Below are 20392 nucleotides of genomic sequence, written 5' to 3'. Positions count from 1 at the left end.
TCGGGCAAAACTGGTTACCCCACCCAAACTACCCGGTTGGCGAGGGTCGTGATAAGATGCTAGTAACTTAGTGGCTTTTGATTTCTTCATAGCGTCGCTAACTTTAAAATGCAAGCCTCGACGAGGTCTGGGTGGTGTTCTCGGATGGTCAGGAACCACTCGTATGCTTGGGGTTGATGTTTCAGCCACATAATAAAGATGAGAAAACGAAAGACGTTTTGCTTTACGTCTGTGGCTTCGAATTCTTTGAGAGGGTCAGCACTGGATGCAAGAGGAATGACTACCTCTTGTGCATATTTGAGATACGCTCTTTCACACACTCGACACAACCAACACCAATACAAGTGACTCAACATTGTGTCTGCAGCAAAATGAACTTTATTGATACACTTTCAATCCTTTATACAATTTAGTTTACAGTATCAAATGGGTCTTCTTCTTTCTTATACAGATCACAAGTGTCCCAAGCCGTACTGGAATATCGGCAGCCTCCCAGATTACATTCTTTCCCTGGATTCCAGTCTCTGGCTAATTGGTAATCGTCTGACTGATACAACCTATCTTTCTCCACAATGCAATCTTCACACAAATTTGTGTCCAGCAAGAGGTCGAACCTTTCTTGCCACAAGTCGACTTCTTTGACCATCTTACAAACTAGTTTGTACAGTTCGTGACAACCTCCTTGGTGCGTCGCTTTAACTGTCATTTCAAACGGAATTCTCACTTTTTGTTCCAAGTCTTCTGTGATTTGCTGCATTGTTCTAATGGGTCTTAACAGAGAAACAAGGGCAACGCGCATCGGATACGTCAAACCTACGGTGGCTGCAAACATGTTGGTATCTTCAGACAACTCAGGGGATCTGTCGCACACGACAAAATCAAAGGCTTTCGTACATCTATCGTACATTACCTCATACCACTCTGAAGTAAAGAGAAACACCAAACCACTACTTTTCATCCGTGGTAGGATGCAGTCTTTCCACTCGGGTCTTTTTTCTTCCAAATCTGTCTCCGACATACTTTCACCGTTCTGATTATAAAACAAAAAGTCAAAGACGAACAGGATGTCAATCAACGTGTTGGTATCTTCTGGCCATTCTTCCCAACGGACCTTGACTTGACCGTCGATGATCTGCTTGATATCACTATCGTTGTTCTTGTTCGTGCAAAACTTCATGATGTTTCCTAGATGATTCAAACACTTTGACTGCTGACGGCTAAGTACTGATTTGACTTTTATACGATATGGATGTGACGTCATCTGGTTCGCGACTGGTGTATCACATGTTCATACATACATTAACGTCATACTTTTCCTTATTTGGTCACAAAGTCCTATGATTGGTCAGTATAGTAAAGGTGGGAAAACACAAGACGCTGTCAAACCAGTTTGACGGCGTCCTTCACAAAGGTTGATTTCCTTATTTGGTCACAAAATCCTATGGTTGGTCAGAATAGTAAAGGCGGGAAAACACAGGACGCTATCAAACCAGTTTGACGGCGTCCTTGACAAAGGTTGATTTCCTAACTTGGTTACAAAATGCTGTGATTGGTCAAATATGATGCCATGCTATGGAAAAGTACTGAGCGGTGATTGGCTGATAAATCCCATATAATGTGTGGACCTATTCATTTCTTTACTCGCAAACATCGTTTGGTCTGAGCGCATCCAGAAGAAGAGAGAAGAAAGAAAAAACAATATGACAGGAGAACCAGAAATGATACAACTTGAAAGTGATCATGGTGGATTAGAAGTGCAAGATACATCATGTACCTCTTTCCAACCTGGAAATGTATCTCCTTGCCGTTATCCTATCACAAAATCAAAAAGAAAACGAAAAATGGCGGACAAAGATAAGAAGGAGAAGCAGGTGAAGAAGATCAAAAAGGAACCCGAGGAAGGTACAGAAACGTTACTTGATAAATGGTTACATTCGTACAAACCATCAACCATTGAGTTCAACAAGAAAGTAGTGGTCAAGACCATAGAACCTCAACGAGAGACATTCACTACAATACCTTTAAAGGGTATCTTAAAACAAACAAAGTTTAATTCCAAGTGCAAGGTTGATTTTAACTATTTTGTAAAAATCAAGACCATTTTAAAAAATGGTAGACTAAGTACGCGACAAAAGATTCGTTGTCTAGTAGAGGAAGAAGACGTGGAAAAGAGAGACAGTTTCTTCAAGACAAAGAGAAAGCAACAAAAAGAACGCATGAGGCAAAGACATTTACTTAGAAGACAAGAAGTTACACCAAGGCGTGTTAGATTAGTAACACATATTTTAGAAACTTTAAAAAAAGTCAATGTTTAAATAATTTTTTTCCAATAGTGTCTGAGCATATTGATGTGGTGATGAGTAGCGAAGACTTTAATGCTGATGAATTCTTAGACGGTATTACTAAAGAGTGGAACGATTTACCGAGAGTCGCATCGTCTGCCAACACCTTCGGGAATTCGCCACCACCACCACCACCACTACCAAGACCAATTACAAGAGTAGATACTGAGATCTTGTACCGTTGCCCACTACACGAGTCTAAGGCTTTACAGAAGAAAAAGACTGTCACAAAGTACGGAGAGTGGGAGTATTACAAGTGTCCTGTTGCCAAGTGTTTCGTGTCCTGTGGTGCGGATCGCGTAGAGTGTTACATAGACTCGGCAAAACGTCAATTGCACCAGTTCTACCTCGAGAATGAGTTGGACAAAATGCAGTGCTACTGTGAACTTCCCTTGAGAATGTCCCAGTCTCAATCTGAAAAAAACCCGGGACGTCTCTTCTTCATTTGTCTCAAACGTAACTGTAAGTTCTTCCAGTGGGTCGATCAAACCCCGAGTAAGAAAGTGAAAGCCTGGTTATTAGAGAGCCAACACCCCTCCAATCACGCAGGTTACCCACGACCGCATGAATTATTCAAACCCGACAGGCAGAATTATGTGTCCAATTGGCTAGGACAATTGCCCTACAAGAAGCTATCTAACCGATTCTGCGATGAGCAGATAGTGAGAGATCACGTGATCTCCGAACCTGGCACCCCGTTTGACCAAGAGTTGTGGGACGAATGTCAAAAGGTCAACATCTTCTGCGTAGCAGACCATCCCGACATCATTGAATTTCCGCGGGAATTGAAAGGGCGTCTTTTCGATCCGAAAAAAGAAAGGAAATTTCGTGAAGACTTGTATACGTTACGCGTCATGGCCAAGGTCAGGGAACAAAATAGAAAAGGTCGTTGGAGCTGCGATTGTTTCGCTGGAAACAGAAGACCGCGCGATCATTAGTCTCCAGTGTAAACTAGAGCAATCAAGATAATTCACGTCAAGAACGTTGATTGGTTCTAAAAAATACCATAAAATTAACTCTAGAGACATTAAATTTTCAGTCTCGAACAACATGGCTTCTGTTAAAGACAGCTTATGTCTCGTCATAGACTTAGAGGGATTCTTTGTGCAAAAGAAATTTCAAGTGCGTGAAATGGGTTATTACTCTTGGAATGAACACTTTGGACGCCATGCTTTCTTCCAGCCAGCAACACTCAAAGACTTGTCTCACAAGGATAAAAAGACAGTGAGCTTTGCAAAGCATAAAATACACGGACTCACTTATCAACCCCGTTACCAAGAGAGAGCTTATGAGCAAGATCAAGCAGATATTGTCTTACTGCGCTTGTACAACCAGTACAAGACGGGGAAAAGAACTGTAGTAGCCTACAAAGGAGGTCATGTTGAAAAAGACTTGTTAAACAAACTGAGCATTTCTTGTCTCGATTTAGAACCTTGGGGTTGTCCCAAATACGAACAGTTAAAACAAACGATCGTAAAACCGTTAGCGAGTTGCGGTTTTCACTTAAATGATAATATTCACCATTGTTCCATGACCGAGTGTCACGCGTTTTGGTTATGGTTTCAAACTTATGTCATGTAAATAATCAGTTTCCACGTCCTGTAATTTCAGGGAAAAAATTGATATTAAAGTAGGTTAACTTTAAAGTTGCGTGATTTATTTGTTTATGTTAGAAACCAGGCTTTTTACTCGGTCAACACGGAAACGAGATTAATGACGTCATTCCTCACCCGTCAAAGGGAGCGGGGCTTCTATTACCATGGATACGTCCAACTCAAGAAAACATTAGAACTCTTTCCCATAACAATACCTGTTGATAAACATCACTCGCTGGAGGCTTGTGTTATTATTATTCAATAAAAGTTGACAAAGTAAATATCAGACTCTGTGTTCATTTTAAAGCAAAGTTTATTATCAAAATCCTAGTTACAATGTGTGAGCTCTAGTAGCAATGCGCCCGAATTATGTTAGAATCGATGCGCCCAACTTAAGAAACATCCATTGAATGAATTACATACTCGTTATTTAAATGCATGTCGGTTGAAACAGAATACAATTCTATGATTTGATTCACTTCCCATGGAAATAAATAGTAAACAAACTCTCGAAAACGAATGTTATCCCAAAGGTTATTTACATGGCAAGTCGCAACATAAAAAATTACATGATAAACATTCCTATCAATGTTTTGGATGACACTTTCTAAAACATTAAAAACCGTCACAATGTTATCCGTACTGATATGGTAGGGAAAATGAAACTGAAACAAAGCAAGAAAAAACTACATTAATATAATGCTTTCTAACCTGTAATCATAAATGTCGCGCTGGTGATACACTATAAAAATACTGCAATAATTTTGAATTTCCTCGGGTAAAACATAGTCCAGAAATATGCGAAAATAGACTCGATTAAGTTCTGTATCAGCGTCACAAATTGCTAATGTTATCATAACATTAATTTGAACGAATGCTGAATGGATCAGACCATATAAGATTCTCTCCATCAGAAATCGAACATGTTCTGCAGGAAGCGGGTAGCCAAATTCGAACTGAAGAGAAAAAAAAAAAACGTACGATTAATGTTTGGCATTCGTAAGCACGTAGCAACAATGTGTATGTGGAATCCTTTTGACTTCGTGCCACGCGCACAAAACTAGCGTCGGTTTATCACTCACTCACTGGGCGCACGTGGTAGTCAAGTCAACCTTAAAACTGACATGTATATATATATATATAAAAAGTCAAACTCACCGCGTTAATTCGTCGTTCGAGTCCTTCCCTATCTTGTATCGCTTCTTGAAGAGCGTTTATTGCTCGCTGTCGCGGTGAAACCTCTCTGTTACGAGGTTCATTAAGTTCCACAGGTGGGAGTTCGTCACCTAGTTTTCTTCGGCAGTGGGGACACAGAGGCGAGTTTCTTTCCCATTCTCTTTGACAACTGCGGTGGGCGAACTTCTTGCAGCATGGAAAGCGTAGGACATTTCCTCCGATAATATTGAAACCATGGTTCTCATCGGTCAAACAGAATACACAGTGTTTGTCGCGGGCAGTTTCCGGCACTATTTCTGCATCCAAACCACGTAGCCTTCGGGATTGACGTTGCACCATGTTTTTGCAATGAAAACTGTAAAATACTCTGGACTTGATTTCACTCGATTTGCGTGAAGTAATATTAGCTAGCGCGACGCTTATTTCAAAGTGACGGTTTTTTTCTTTTCAAAAGGACGGGTATTTCAAAGACTACCCCACCGTTCATGCCGCCATAATGCACTAATCTGATTGGTTCGACAGAGCGTCGCACTATTCTGATTGGCTCGCTAAACATAGATGGTACATGTCACTCAACTTGGGTGTGTTCATAAAAGATCAGGCATAGTAGAGAAAAAATATTCTCATTCTCACTCGTGGAAAAATGGCGGTCAGTTTTGAAAACGATTATGTTATCCTATCTCACGACCATGCTGAGCACATAAATGAAAGGCACGTGGATTTGGATAAGGAACTCAATGCATCCAAATTCCTGCGGACGTTTAATTTAACGTCAACTGTGGCCTTTCTGGCAAGAAAAACTTTCGTCGACAGTGACGATTATGAAATCGTCGAAGAAGGTTTCAAGACGGGACATGGCCACTATTACATGTACGTATTCAAAATGAGGAAAGTAATCGGATTCTGTCCGTGGGGTTTTCCCACGGACGAGATTTGCGTTTATTTTTCATGGAAGGAATCGTACGGCGACAAATTCCGCGTCATTACGGCCTATCCGTTCTCTAGACCTTATCACGTCTTCTTGAAACAGAGGAAGCAAGGTATGGCCATCTATTAAAATCCTACAGACTTTATGTAGGTAAGAACCAAACGGCTCTTTTAGGAGCCACCACATTAATAAAAGTCAATGGTCCAACATGCTTTCCCCAGTTCTTTTAATTTTGTGCTCGAGCACGTGAGACGCGCACTTATTATTCACAAAATCGATTATCGATTATCAAAACTGCAGCGTCATAAAATTCAGTTTGACAGCGTCCTCAAAACCAGCAATGAATTTGATTGATGAACCACTCTTGGCGGCTGTCCGTTCTATTGAGAACGCGGACCAAGACAACGATTCTCACGAGGTAATAAATATAACTTGAAATTGGAGTGCATGTCGGGCAAATACAAATCCGTACCGTTATTTTGAAATGGGTCGTTGAAATTGAATGGAAAAGATAACTTCATACTTTAACTTACATGATTTAATCAGACCTAAAATTTGAAGACGGCTAAGGACTTTGAAAAGAAATTATTTTGATTTTGAATTAGGTCACTGAAATCGAATGGAAAGGATAAGCCTTTGTGCTTTTTAATACCACTACATGTTTTAATCACAACCTGGAATTTCAAGGAGGGTATGAGCATTCAATAGAAGTTCTTTTGATTTTGAATAGTCACTGATAGTGAATGGAAACGATAATGAACCTTTGTGTTTTTTATATCAATACGTGATTCAATCAGACCTGGAGGTTGTAGGCGGTTACGGTTTTTGAAAAGATGTTCTTTTGATTTTGAATAGGTCTCTGTAATCCTTTATATCAGGTCTGAAATTTGAAGACGGTTACGGTTTTTGAAAAGATGTTCTTTTGATTTTGAATAGCTCGCTGACGGACTTGGAAACGTTCTACCACTATAACACAAGTAACACAGGACGGATTTAGGATAAGCAAAGCTATAGCGTTCGTCCGATCGTATTTTATAAACCTTAAAGTTACAATGGAACCGTTACTCCTAAATTTAAGTTTAGCGCGCGATGCAAATAATCTGTCCCATTGGTCGCGGGGATAACGAAATTTGCATACGAGTTGAAAACTTAACGCAAGAATGTGACAATGGACTATTATCTTAAACGTTGAATGATTAGACTCTGTTAGCTTAACTGAATAGGCTATTATCTTTTAAGGCGAATTGAACGGACGCTAAAAGACTAACAAAGGCATTTGTTTTCATGCGAGTTGTGGAATTGTTATTCATTTACAGGAAAATTAAATTAACAAACTAAGTACACTTTTCGGGTGGTCTGCGTGTGTGAATGTAATTATGATAGATCAATAACGTCATATGTTACTTTATTGGTGGTTGAAAATATGATGTCGTTTTTGTGCAATATGATTGGATGTTGGAAATGTGCCGACATTTCCTGTAATATGATTAGTTAACGACACCAATAAAGTTGGGACTCGCAAGATAGAAATCATTTGCAGATGGTGGACTGTTGACTAAACTTTTGTTTCTCTGGATAAGATTTTCGTCCCATGTCAAGCCACTTTGAGGATATAAGCGATGAAGAATTGTTGGAGGCCATTATTGCTATTGAGAATGGACCAGAAATCAGTTATTTCCAACAGGTAAATTAAATATGTTGTAACAAAAGTACATTTCGTGTACTTAATGTGTGATGAACCGGGTTATTTATTTTATTTTATGTTTTCTCCAAGATTCTTGACGACTCTATCGATGATACGATTTTGTCAAATGTCGCCGAGGCTACAGAACGTCAACTCACTAATCAAGAACAAATGGGGGGAAGTCTTGCTACCACAGAACCTGGACGCTTCGAATTTGTACTCAACCCGTACGTAGATAGTCACAGCAAAAAAATGGGCGTTAGAGAGCGTCACTACACCTCCAACATTCGTCAGGTGGGACAATTTGTACCTCAACAAAACTTGGCAGCAGCAATTGCTGATGGATTACATAGAACAATCCAAAATTTGATTCTCCAAGACAGGATACCAGCCGCTGATCGTGTCTACTTCAATTTAGCCAGCAATCGCTTAGTCAACAGCTATGCTTATCGAGGGTTACCGGCGGGGGAATGGTTAAATGGTAGCGATCGTGTCGACAGTCTGCTGCAGCAAATGTCACAGGTGTTAAACTCAAACGAGAACTTTGAAATGAATGATTCGTTTCAATTATCTTTCACACACGTTCGTACATCTCCTCGCGGTAGCGGTCAGAAACGAAAATTGAAACCTGGACATTCTATTCCAGAAACTTTCAAACGTTTGAAAGGTTCTGTCATCAGTATCGATAACAAAGATAAACTATGCTGCGCCCGCGCCATTGTGACAGCTAAAGCTAGAGTGGATGATCACCCTAAATGGAACAGCTTCAGAAGAGGCTACTCTATCCAGAGAGATGAAGCAATCAAGCTGCATATAGAAGCTAATGTAGAAATGGGAAAATGCGGTTACGAGGAACTCACTAGATTTGCATTGACGCCGTCCTTGAACAATTATCAGCTCTTACTTGTGGACGCTACCCGAGGTTATAGCGTGACTTCTTTTGGAAAGCCTCAGGAAAAACAATTGGTACTGTTGTATGATAATGAACACTACAATGTGATCACGCGTTACCTGGGTTCTTTGGTAACAGTTATTTCTGCGCAAGGTGTCTCAAACCCTACAATAACGAAGGTCAACACGCCTGTGAAAACAACCCTGATCATTGTTCTTCCTGCTTACAAACGGGATGTGAGGACTTTACAGAGGCCAGGTGTCGTAATCAACCACCAGCTACACCCTGCGGATCCTGTAAGCGGATGTTTTATGGTGATGTTTGTTTTCAAAATCATCTGACGAAATCCTACAAGGGAAAAACCGCTGACTCCAAAAACATCAGTGTTTGCAGTCAACGCCGCAAATGTCGTAGCTGTAAAAAGTTGTTGGTGGGTCTCAAGAAGAAACAAGAACATGAATGCGGTTACATAGACTGTCCCTCTTGCCACGAGTACATAGAGGCCGCAAGCCACCGATGCTTTATTCAGATACCTAAAACACCGGAAGAGCTAACCGAAGAGAAAAAAGAAAAAAAGAAGAAGAGAAAGAAAAAGAAAAAACGCAAGCGACGAACCGAAGCCGAAGCAGAGGATAATAGTAATGATGATGATGATGATGATGAAGATGAAAAGCCTCCCATTCTCGTTTTCTTCGATATTGAGGCGATGCAAGATACTGGCAAACACATCCCTAATCTTTTAATGGCGGAAACTGAGGATGATAATTGTCCACTCCACTTCAAAGGTGAAGATTGCATTCGCGATTTCCTGGAATGGCTGGATACGTTAACTGAAGAAGACACGCGCAATGTAACTGTTTTGGCCCATAACTTTTCTGGTTACGACTCCTATTTCGTCGTGGAAGAATATCATCGCCAACACAGGGTCCTCAATCAAATCAGAAATGGAGCTAAACTTCTCCAATTAACCTTTGACAATATTAACTTTATTGACTCTCTGTCATTTTTTCAAATGCCGCTTTCTGCATTTCCAAAGACATTCGGATTGACAGAGTTAAAGAAGGGCTATTTTCCTCACCTGTTTAACACGCCTGAAAATCAAGACTACGTGGGACCAATTCCCGAGAAAGAATTTTACATGCCTGAATCAATGTCTGTCAACGGCCGTAAAGACTTCGAGAAATGGCATGATAAAGAAAGAGCTGAGAATGTAGTGTTCGATTTCCAGAAAGAATTGCTGGAATATTGCGAATCGGACGTGAAATTACTGAAGGAGGGATGCCTTACTTTCAAACGGCTTTTTGAAAAAGAGACAAAGTTTGACCCCTTCAGTCATATTACTTTAGCTTCGGCATGCAATCGGGACCTGCGACAAAACCGAATGGAAGCCAACACAATTGCTTCCGAGCCTCTCCACGGTTGGCGACTAAAAACAAATCAGTCGAAAGTTGCCATGGAATATCTACTGTGGCAACAAAGTCAGATCAGTGGGAGAATTCAACATGTTGGAAATGATGGGGAATACCGTATCCCCAACAGTCGCTACACCGTGGACGGCTACGATGCAACTACGAACACCGTCTACGAATTTCAAGGTTGCTTTTGGCATGGCTGTCGTAAATGCTATCCCAACAGATCCGAAACACACCTTAGATTAGAGCACCGCTGCACTGCCGACGTGTATCTCTGCACCCAGGAAAAACTACAATTCTTGCGTGACAAAGGTTACAACGTCATCGAAATGTGGGAGTGTGATTGGCGGAAAATGAAAGAAGAAAGGCAGGATGTCAGGAACTTTGTAGCCAGCCTCGATTTGGTGGAGCCACTAAATCCCCGTGATGCCTTCTGCGGCGGACGAACAAACGCTGTCAAACTCTATCATCTGGCTGACATCGCCTCAGGAGAGAAGATTCATTACTATGATTTTACATCTCTCTATCCGTTCATTAATAAGAATACTGAGTATCCTGTCGGCCACCCTGAAATTATATTTCAGCCGGAAGACACAGACATCCAAAATTACTTCGGGATTGCCAAGGTCACAATCTTACCTCCAGAAAAACTGTTTCATCCAGTACTTCCGCTGCGTGAAAATGGTAAACTAACATTCCCGCTATGTAGAGCCTGTGTACAAGAAGAGATGGAAAAAACCAATGCTACAACGGTCCTGGGTTTGCAGTCACAGCGACAGTGAAAGACAAATTACAGGTACATGGTGTACCCCCGAACTGAACAAAGCCGTTGAGAAGGGCTACAAAATAACTTACATTCACGAAGTGTGGCATTTTTCTGAAACGAGGAAAGGTCTCTTTAAAGACTATGTAAATACATGGTTAAAGATTAAAGAGGAGGCAAGCGGTTGGCCAGCTCATGTAGGCGATGATCCCGTCAAACAACAAGAACATCTGAGATCCTACAAAGCGAAAGAGGGCATCGAACTCAACCGCAACAACATTGAAAAGAATCCCGGCAAATGTAGCCTTGCAAAAATGATGTTAAATTCCATGTGGGGGAAGTTTGGCCAGCGCACCAACAAAACTCAAATCAAAGAGTTCGGAGATCCTATGAGGTTCAGTGCATTCCATGAAAGTGATGCAAATGACATTTGCTACGTGAGTGTATTGTCTGAAGACATCGTTGAAATTCACTATAAACTGAAATTGAATGACGAACCTGTCTCACCAAACCTCAACATTTTCATCGCTTGTTTCACGACATGTTGGGCTCGACTTCGTTTGTATGCAGCTCTGGACATGCTACAAGAACGAGTACAGTACACAGACACCGACAGCGTTATTTTTTCCAGTTTACCTCATGAAAACAATCCTCCCCTTGACGACTTTCTCGGTGATTTCAAGGACGAGTTGGGAGAAGACGACTTCATCACTGAATTTGCGTCCGCGGGACCGAAAAATTATGGTTACCTCACGAAGAAAGAAAAAGAAGAATGCAAAGTGAGGGGAATCTCTTTAAACAGTGAAGGTAGCAAGCAGTTAAATTATCAAGTGTTGCGGCAAAATGTTTTAGACGAAATTCAACGCCCTCTCGAGAAAACGCGACAAACTGATATTTACAAGCCTTATCACATCGTCCGAAACTCCAAAGAGTACTCACTGACCACAGTCTCTCAGACGAAAAAGTACCAGCTTGTGTACGAAAAACGAGTGATAGATCCCTACACCTTCAAAACATATCCCTATGGCTATGAAAGAATAACAAATGAGGACCTGGACATGATTGAACTGTTGTGCCATTTGTAAACACTTTTGTAAATAGTTTCATTCATAAGTTGAGCGCAATCCACTAGGGAATTGCACACGGTTCTGTCCTGTAATTTTAGGGAAACATTTGATATTAAAGTTAATGGTTAACTTTAAAATTGCGTGATTACTTTGTTTATCTTAGAAACCAGGCTTTTTACTCGGTCAACACGGAAACGAGATTAATGACGTCAAAGGGGGCGGGGCTTCTGGTTACCATGGATACGTCAAACTCGAGAAAACAATAGAACTCCTTTCCATAACAATACTTTTTCATTTGCATCACACTACCTGTCAAATTCGTACTGGACTAGCCCATACCACTACTAACACCCAGCATGTTGCAACACGTCGCAACCGGGTGGCCAAACGCACGCAACTTGTTGCGGCAACAATGTTGCGATATGTTGCGTTGAAATGTTGCAGTGGTTACTCGTAGGCTAGCTTATTTAACAATATTGGCGGAGCTCCATTTCAGGTTTCGTTAAAACGGGTAAAGAGACCAAAATTTGCTTGTGTTTCTTTGTTTGCTAGTTGACCCCTTAGTTTGTTGGTTTTACTAAAGGAATTAATCTTTAACTGGGCATTTTTTAAGCTTTTTTTTTTTTGGCGGTTTCTCTTTTCTAGTGTCTATTGTTTTCGTTTTCGTTCTTTTTCTTTCCCTCACACTTTTTTTTGTTTAAAAGAAATCAATTAAATCTTTATTCACACTTTTTTGGTCATATAACAAGAAAAACTACTGTAAAATAGTAGAAAACAAATGTAAGTTATATAACTAAGAAGTATTTGAGTTTTAAACACGTGTGCATCAGCCAATGTCTTTTCAAAGGTTTCTTATAAACAAGCGAAGATTGCTAATCAAAGTTTAGTCATGAATGGCTCTCGGCCAACTTTTAATATGTAAAATTGATCAAATGCAAAATTAATTCTGCTCCTTATTCAGTGTGTTTATGTCTCTCTCGGTATCATTCAAGAGCTTGTCTAGAAGCGAGCACTAAATATACACGTTGTGAAAGGCAAACTTGTCTGGACTTTATGCCATTACGTCATTGCCCCGAAGTGGTGATCTTGCATTAACAATAATATAATGATTCATTCCCGCACAGGTCACGTGCAAAAACAGCCCATGCTTATTTTGAAATTGGCAATCTGATTAGCTCCTCAGTCTCACAGTCATGAAAAAATCAAATCAGGTATACATAGAAAGTAGCAAAGTCCTTTCGTTTCTTTGTTTGTCGGAGCTTCAAAGTAACAGATGTCTAAGACAACACAGACGCAATGCCAATTGACGAACTTTTAAAATTAATATCTGTAACGTTAAGTGCGTGACGAGTAACGCGCTATTAAACAAACAATGTTGTTTGTTTTTTTGTTTTTTTTTTTTCATCTTTGAAACGAACAAACAGTTTAACCCAGATAAGCTAAAGATTATTAGATTGCAAGTAAACTGACCGCTCAGTCCAGGTATCCCAGCAGAGCTAAAACGGGAGCTTATAATCCACGCTTGAAGTCAGTCTATTCCGTGTAGCTTTATAGAATGGAATTATGGCCGTCGTTCAGGTGGTTACCTTTGTGAAACCATCGAAAAATATCATTTCATAGCACGATTTAATTTGACCGCCACGAGCTTACAATCAGATGTTATCATGTTCGCCAATTTCCAGTCCTGCGCGCCGTCTTTCCCGCCTAAGAGCGAAAAGTCACAGGCAAACCATAGTCAGAAACAACACTCAAAATAGTTTATCTCTATGGAGATGGTTTTGATAAATTTCTTGGGTGTTAAGCACTTTGGATTTCGGTGTATAAGACTGCTATATAAAAGTTTTGTATCTATCTTAGACTGTTCACGGCCCTCTATTTTCACGTATGTTTATTCGATCGTCGAACTCGTGCATAAAATCGACTTGAACAAAGGGATCTCGCTTTTCATTTCGCGCTCGCGTTTTCTTTCGCGTGCGTAAATAGAGAGGCTGTTGAACAGTCTACTTTATCTGATTTGCTTCTATGTAATATCGGACTGATAAATTGATGCGCCTCTCCAAGTATGCGTCTCCGAGTATGCATTCCCGGTAACGAGCGCGTGAAAGGTAAACATTTATTTACGTTTCTCGCGTCGCTTTTGTGGTATGAAGGTAATAAGATTTCTTCTTAAAAAAAGCTCTTATTTTGCGGAATGAATTGAAAACGCAATTTGCCGTAATTAGTTTGTGGGCGGTCCTTCTCAGCGGTCCATATTACAAAATATGGACTGCAGATCGACTGCTCACGAAGTTTTTGTTTTTCGTTGCGGACTAGTTCATGTTCATCCATATAATAAAGAACTTTATTAAATGTCCGTTGAGTGAAGTATTTAATAATTAATGCCGTGTACCACTTTGTAGTGTATTTCAAACTTATCTCCTGCAAATCGGCGACAGAATTGAAGAAACTATTGGTGGTTAGAAGAAAAAAAATATTCACAGCAGGCTGTGGTCTACCCCAGAGGCTGCGAAAGTAATTCAAGCCTTGTATAATGTTTAATTATTATACCTTTGCCTTCAAGTTCGTTGGAGATTTATTTTTCAAAACATGGATTTGGTTTAATTTAGGGAAGTAATATTTTCCAGAATATTTGCGATGAAAATAGGGGACGTGTTCGCCTGAGTTAAATAAGTGGGCGTGTTCTCTGACGGCTGATTCCAGACTGCTCTATTTCGCAATTTTTGACAGCCAGTCGACGTGTCAGGCCAATAAACAAACTGGACAATGCTCGTACATTCGTTCGGTCACGCCAGGCCATAGAATAAAAACGCCGACTTTTTACGTTTCAGAAAGCTCGCCAAAACTGCGTTCACAATATGACGACTTCCAACAATCCCTCGATTCTAACAGGCGCTCTCCGTGGCGATGGAAAAGACCTAAACAACCTTGTATACAAATTCGATTCCACAAGGCCGTGGCAGTATTTTGTCCATGGTGATCCAATCGCGAGTTCAGTCGAAAAGGGAAGGAGGAATTGGTTACCAGCCACAAGCTCCAGAAGACTTACGTGGCAAAGGATAGGCGAACGATATTGAGACGAAAAAATGCTGCTTTCAGAGATATAAATCGGCTACTTTTGACCTGCTGTCACAGTGGTTGCCTTTTGAGGAGAGGTGCATTCCAAACAAGAATTATTATACGAGGTCAAAGAAACACGGTTTATCAAAAGTCATACAATGAACAGAATTACCTCTTTTCCAAGCTCATGGAAATAAGAGTAACCGTAAGAGGAAAACGGAGGGTAAATTATACCATACCACCACTGGGAAAGGTATGTCGGACCGCATTTAGAAAATGCTATGGATTGTCATTAAGCAAGATACAAGTGTTGCTGAAAAAAATTCATCAGGATAATCCTTCCGTAGAACCCGACCAGAGGGGCCAGAGAACGCCAAGAAAATTTTTGCCCCTTGTGAAAAACATTGTGATAAACTTTATTTGCTCATACGAGGCAAGCGAATCCCATTACCGGAAGTCACGAACTAATGCTAAGAAGTATTTTGACTCAAAAGTGTCCATGCGTTAAATGTAGTCCGAGTTCCTTAAGGAAAACCCAGATTTAAAGACAACCAGTTTAAGACGAAACAATAAAGGTCCAGTTTTAAGTTTTTCGTCATTTAGAAACATATTTAGCAGTGAATTGAAGGAAATGCTTAGTTTTAGAAAAGCGAGACAAGATACCTGTCAAACTTAAGACAATAATTCCAATAAATTGAAGGAACAATTGAGGAAAACTGGGCGGCACAGGTCCGAAGATGAAATTTGTCGGCTGAGAACTCAACGTCAGTCTCACTTAAGAGAAAGCGAGGCTAGATTCGCTTCCTTAAAATACGATGTAACTATTCTCGCTACAAAAGTTCAACAGGCCATTTAATAAATAAAAATTATAATGAAATGGACTTCTTGTTCCTGTTTTTGATTTATTGTAGCTTGATCATTACAGACTGATGCATTCAACTTCAAACCCAAATCCCAAAATGTGTTAAATATAGATACAATCTTTCTGAAGTTGAGAAATTTAACAGGACACTCATTCGACTGACATCACTAAGTCGGTACCTTTGCCGGGTTTTAATATCTTCAACCTCGCGGAATATTTACACAGACAAATTATCTATACGTATGTACTTCGCTTTTGTACAAGTACCCTCGCTGTTATACACTTACTAGGCTAAGTGTGTAGACACGTTTATTTGCTGACGGAGTTCGAATTATGATGAAGCCTGATAAGATTAATTTAGCTGAAAAATCCTGACGGGCCGTCAACGAAATACGAGGCGATGGCAACTGATTGGCCTTGTCACGAAATATACCTCCAGTTTACAGGAATCAAAGTTAAGAATTGTAACTAACATTCCAATAATAAAATGCTCTCCTTTTTATATTTATAGAGACTCTCCGTGTGCAACTTCACAGCAATTTAGAAACAGCTGCGTTAGTAATTTGTTTATTTCATCGGTACTTGGATATTTCAAGATTAAAAAGTAAACAAAACGACTTGAAACGTCGGTGGTTCCATCGAAGCTGAACAATAAAGTCAAGAAATTCAAAATTAGAAATGATCCAACTGAGTTGCTTTTAGAAGGTGACAATAGCGGAGAGCGCTCTCACGGGTTTTGCTAGATATGTCTCCTGACGCGTCGCCTTTAAATTCTTTTTTGCACGAGTTCCGATGTTACTTTGTATGGTAAACACCGAACAGGAAAATACATAAAAAAAAAAAAAAGAAAGCTTACAGGTCAATGTTTTCAATGAATGTTTCATAGGTCCATAAAGTTGCTACTATCCTAAATAAACGCCTCAGACAATCAATAAGTACATTTTGATTGCTTCGTCCACTTTGGCCAAGGGTTGCGCAAACAAACCCCCCCCCCCCCCTCCACCACCCCCACCCCGGCCTCATCCCATACAGAAATCTTCTACCGTCCTCGAAGCATTAAATCGTTTTCCTCGAGTAGCTTTCCAGCAATTTGATTTGTTGTTTGGTTTTCTAAATAGCAATTATTGTTTTCTGGGCTAAAAAAGTCGTTAAGAATGATAGTAATCAAGAAAAAATGTATGTAAACTGAGCGAACCATTATCAGCATTTAAACATTGTATGTTTTTTACCTTGTGTTTATCAGCAATTTAAGAAAGCGGTTCTTGTATATGGCCAACAGAGGCTATGGCCAATAGCATCAACTACCCAAACTGGTGGAAACATTCGAGGGTATACGGGGATAGCCCTACAGCGCCCAAAGAGAGAGCCAGCCGTTGAATTTGGGGGGCGTATAATGGCTGAAAGAGTTCAGCATTATATGTCCCTCAACCCCAAACCTGCTCCACCAATTGAGGTAAGCAGTTATGCATATTACCAGCTATCTCATGTTATCTTTCTGGAAATTTAACCTGTCGCCAGAATGCTGATCATTATGTTTATTTCTAAAGCTCCACGGTGTGCCGAGTGACCCGGTAAGAAAAGCGGGAAAATGCGCCTTCGCCTCGCGGGACATTAAAAAGTGCGAGGTCATATGTGAATATGAAGGAGAAGTGCTGACTTTGGATGAAGCTAAGAGGCGTGAGGAGATCTACCGAGAGGAAGGGAAAGTTTGCGGCCTCATGGTTTTCGAGAGTGCGGGTCGCCAGATTGCGTGAGTGCTATTATAAGTGTGTACATAAGAGTGTTTTGAGATTTGTTTTATAATTTACTATGTATACTATATTGAAAACTCAGGGGCAAATTGAAAAATTAACGCAGTTTGGTTTAGAAATGAAATGAAATGAAATTTGAACATATCAATTTATTCAGTGGCGATTCCGTGGGATAAACAGGGACGCTTTTTTTATAATCAAGATAATAAGATATATAGTAGGTTAGCTCTTAAATAGACCACTTTGAACAGAAAACTACAAGATTGGTGACAGAGCTTAAGATACAAAAGCGATTTCGAAGTCTACGTACAGCATTTACATGACACACTGTAAATGAGGACTCAAGATGCAAGCTAATAAGGAGTTGTTTTTCCGTTTTTACTCACCAATCACGCCCTCGTTTCTAGGTGTTCTTATTGTTGTCCAGCTGTACTCATTAGAAGCAGTTCTACGAGTAACGCGTAAAAGAAGTTCAGACATCTCACATTGTTCAATTTGTATCGTGGGAGAACAATTAAACGGATTTTTGTAGCCCTTAACCGTGCGCGTAAAACGGTGCGAAGTCATCGTTTAAGGAAAGAAAACGTTGCACAAATCTTTTACGAAGCATTGTAGTAGTTAGTATGATACCGTAAACTTCCGAAAGTAACGTCGATCGTTACTTTCGGAATTAGCAGTCTTTGGAGCTTCTTACTTTCGGGCTGTGGTTACTTTCGAGGGATCGTTACTTTCGGGGAGAAAAAAACGTTATAAGAAGTTGGTAGGAATGAGATCTTTTTACGAAATAAAAGATGGAAATTCGTTAAAAAAGTACTCAAAATATGAGACACAATTCCTCGTTCTAGCTTAAATCTATGTTGCTGCCATATGGCTGGGCTCTTCATGCGTAGACCGTGTTGCAGTGATTCGTCAGGAAAGCTAGTCAGATACCGTAAACTGTTTCTACTTCATCACGCACTGCTATGTTAGTTCGCAGTATCATATCTCAGTGCGATGGTCGAATTTTCAATATAAAATTGAAGAATTAAACTTTCTTTCTTATACGCTCCTGCTTAAAATGAAATTCATTTGAATCAAAGTTTGCGATAGTACGTTCCTGTTACTTGATGAAATTCTGCGGATTTTGTTTTAACATGACGCAACATTAACTGATGAAGCACGAGTGACATTTCACAGCGCTTCCCGACATAAGCGATACATTTCCTTGTTCTAGAGTGCCATAAATCAAGTGGCACTTGAAAACGCTGGCACTTGGTACGTTTAACTCGTAATTTGCATCTTTGCTTGCCCTTCGTGCTAAGTGTTCGCCAAAAGAGCCACAAGTCTCGTAAACATAAATTTATAAAGCGATACTACACTCTAAAAAGGGCTCACTGAATAAGATACATATCTGTTGGGAGGCTTGTTAGGTACGGATATACGTATGTACATGTACTTCAGTGTTACGTTGTTGAAACCTGCATCAAACAATGAAATGTTTTTCTGTTCCTCGTTTTATAAAGAGTAGTGCGAAACACTGTGTAATGTTCTCTTTTTTGTATTTATATTTAGGATTGATCCATATAGAGGCAATGCGAGGGGCGAATTACCGTGGGGTGCAACATTGAATCACTCGAGGAACAACGCTAATGTAAGGCCCTTCATCGCCAACAAAAACTCAAGAAATCCAAGGGTTTTTCTTGTCGCCCTGCATGACATCCCAGAAACAGTAGAGTTACTATGGGACTACAATGACAAAGAGTGGGCGTTGTATTCCAATAGCCAGACCCTTCCCCATGGCCAGTAACTTCAGTTCTAGTGGCACAAATACATGTATAAAAAAGTATTGTGTATTTATTCAAGTTTGTGGATAAAGTGAACATCCTCGGTAGAAAAAGTATAATAAAAGTCATTAACTTTCATCATCTGAGGAGTCTTCTTCACAAGCTAGTGAGGCATAAAAAGCTTGTGCGCGTTCAGATAAATATTTTCGCGCTAACTTTAAACAGTCTTTTTTCACTTGATTATTTACAGGTCTCTGTTCATGTCTTGCAGGTACGAGTAAGTCGGAATTCAATTCCGTCATTTGCTTTTTTTTGTAGAACGAAACCATTCTTGGCTTCTCTTTAATGTCAATATTAAACTGTATAAGCACAGTCTCAGGATGGTGTACAAGTTCCAATTTCCCCTCGAAATCTGCGACTTATCCATAACCAAAATTTGGCCACGCTAACCTTCTGACTTCAAATTTCTCCTTATCTAGATCCTCACACCTGGATATATACTGCATCCTAAGCCAGGATTTATAGTCCTTGATCATGTTTAAAGTTGCCCAGTGTACCTCGATATTTTTTAAAGGACTGTTCTTCAGCAAAGTTGCCCATTCTTGTGGTAACTCAACCCTCTCTACTGGGTCAAAAAACTTTTGAATACATCCAAATCGCCTGTCGCATATCGAGTACGAATGTCCCTCTAAAAAAAACTTGAGATCTATTCTCAGGAACTGTCCCTTTTTCACCAGGTAATCGAGGTAAAAAAAAAACAAGAAGCATTCTTTAAATTGGCCCGGAGAGTTATCACACCAGATTATTAGTTGATCAAATCTGCCATATTTTGTTTCAATTTTTTCGAGTAGATTGTTCAACAAAGATATTACCTCGTTCGGTCCTGCTCCACCAACACTGTCATCGTAGAGGAAGCAGTGAATAGTTTCTTCATTTGCACAGTATATTCCGAGAAGGTTGGTTCTTATTTTCCTCGAATAGTGGCTATCTTGTGCTGAGATCTTTGGACAGGGCAAAGTCTTGTGATAATCAAGTTGGAAGACGAGTGCTTTTGGGAACATATTTTTAAGTTTGTGGATTGTCATTGCTTTTAGAGTGCG

At 40.1% G+C, this 20392-nt stretch overlaps 2 protein-coding genes and 3 pseudogenes across 2 annotated transcripts; 3 read left to right on the top strand and 2 right to left on the bottom strand.

The window, feature by feature from the left end:
• Positions 1-403: 403 nt before the first annotated feature.
• On the bottom strand, positions 404-1684 carry LOC149095830 (uncharacterized). Its single transcript, XM_089281710.1, has one exon. It carries the CDS (start codon positions 1259-1261, stop codon positions 410-412), a length of 852 nt encoding a protein of 283 aa, XP_089137836.1. The 5' UTR covers positions 1262-1684; the 3' UTR covers positions 404-409.
• A 5962-nt stretch (positions 1685-7646) lies between these two features.
• Positions 7647-11877, top strand: LOC149095829 (uncharacterized; annotated as a pseudogene).
• A 1945-nt stretch (positions 11878-13822) lies between these two features.
• On the top strand, positions 13823-19411 carry LOC149095827 (N-lysine methyltransferase KMT5A-like). The gene is made up of 4 exons (XM_089281727.1): positions 13823-14040; positions 17014-17231; positions 17326-17528; positions 19081-19411. Exons 1-4 carry the CDS (start codon positions 14004-14006, stop codon positions 19313-19315), a joined length of 693 nt encoding a protein of 230 aa, XP_089137853.1. The 5' UTR covers positions 13823-14003; the 3' UTR covers positions 19316-19411.
• On the top strand, positions 14471-15797 carry LOC149095828 (uncharacterized; annotated as a pseudogene).
• LOC149095826 (uncharacterized) lies at positions 19345-20377 on the bottom strand (annotated as a pseudogene).
• Positions 20378-20392: the final 15 nt, after the last annotated feature.

Source organism: Orbicella faveolata, unplaced genomic scaffold (assembly GCF_042242905.1).
Source record: "Orbicella faveolata isolate gen_17 unplaced genomic scaffold, um_ofav_v1 contig_48, whole genome shotgun sequence".
In the NCBI taxonomy this organism is placed as follows: Eukaryota; Metazoa; Cnidaria; class Anthozoa; order Scleractinia; family Merulinidae; genus Orbicella; species Orbicella faveolata.
Note: the sequence above shows the minus strand (reverse complement) of the source record. Positions and strands in the feature narration are given on the sequence as shown.

Excerpts from the sequence above, each read along its gene's own strand:
- LOC149095830 (XM_089281710.1), bottom strand. The coding sequence starts at position 1,261 with ATGACGTCACATCCATATCGTATAAAAGTCAAATCAGTACTTAGCCGT.
- LOC149095827 (XM_089281727.1), top strand. The coding sequence starts at position 14,004 with ATGAAGGTAATAAGATTTCTTCTTAAAAAAAGCTCTT. Across the intron at positions 14,041-17,013 it reads TCTTCTTAAAAAAAGCTCTT|TTTATCAGCAATTTAAGAAA; the intron begins ATTTTGCGGAAT and ends TTTTACCTTGTG. Across the intron at positions 17,529-19,080 it reads AGTGCGGGTCGCCAGATTGC|GATTGATCCATATAGAGGCA; the intron begins GTGAGTGCTATT and ends ATTTATATTTAG.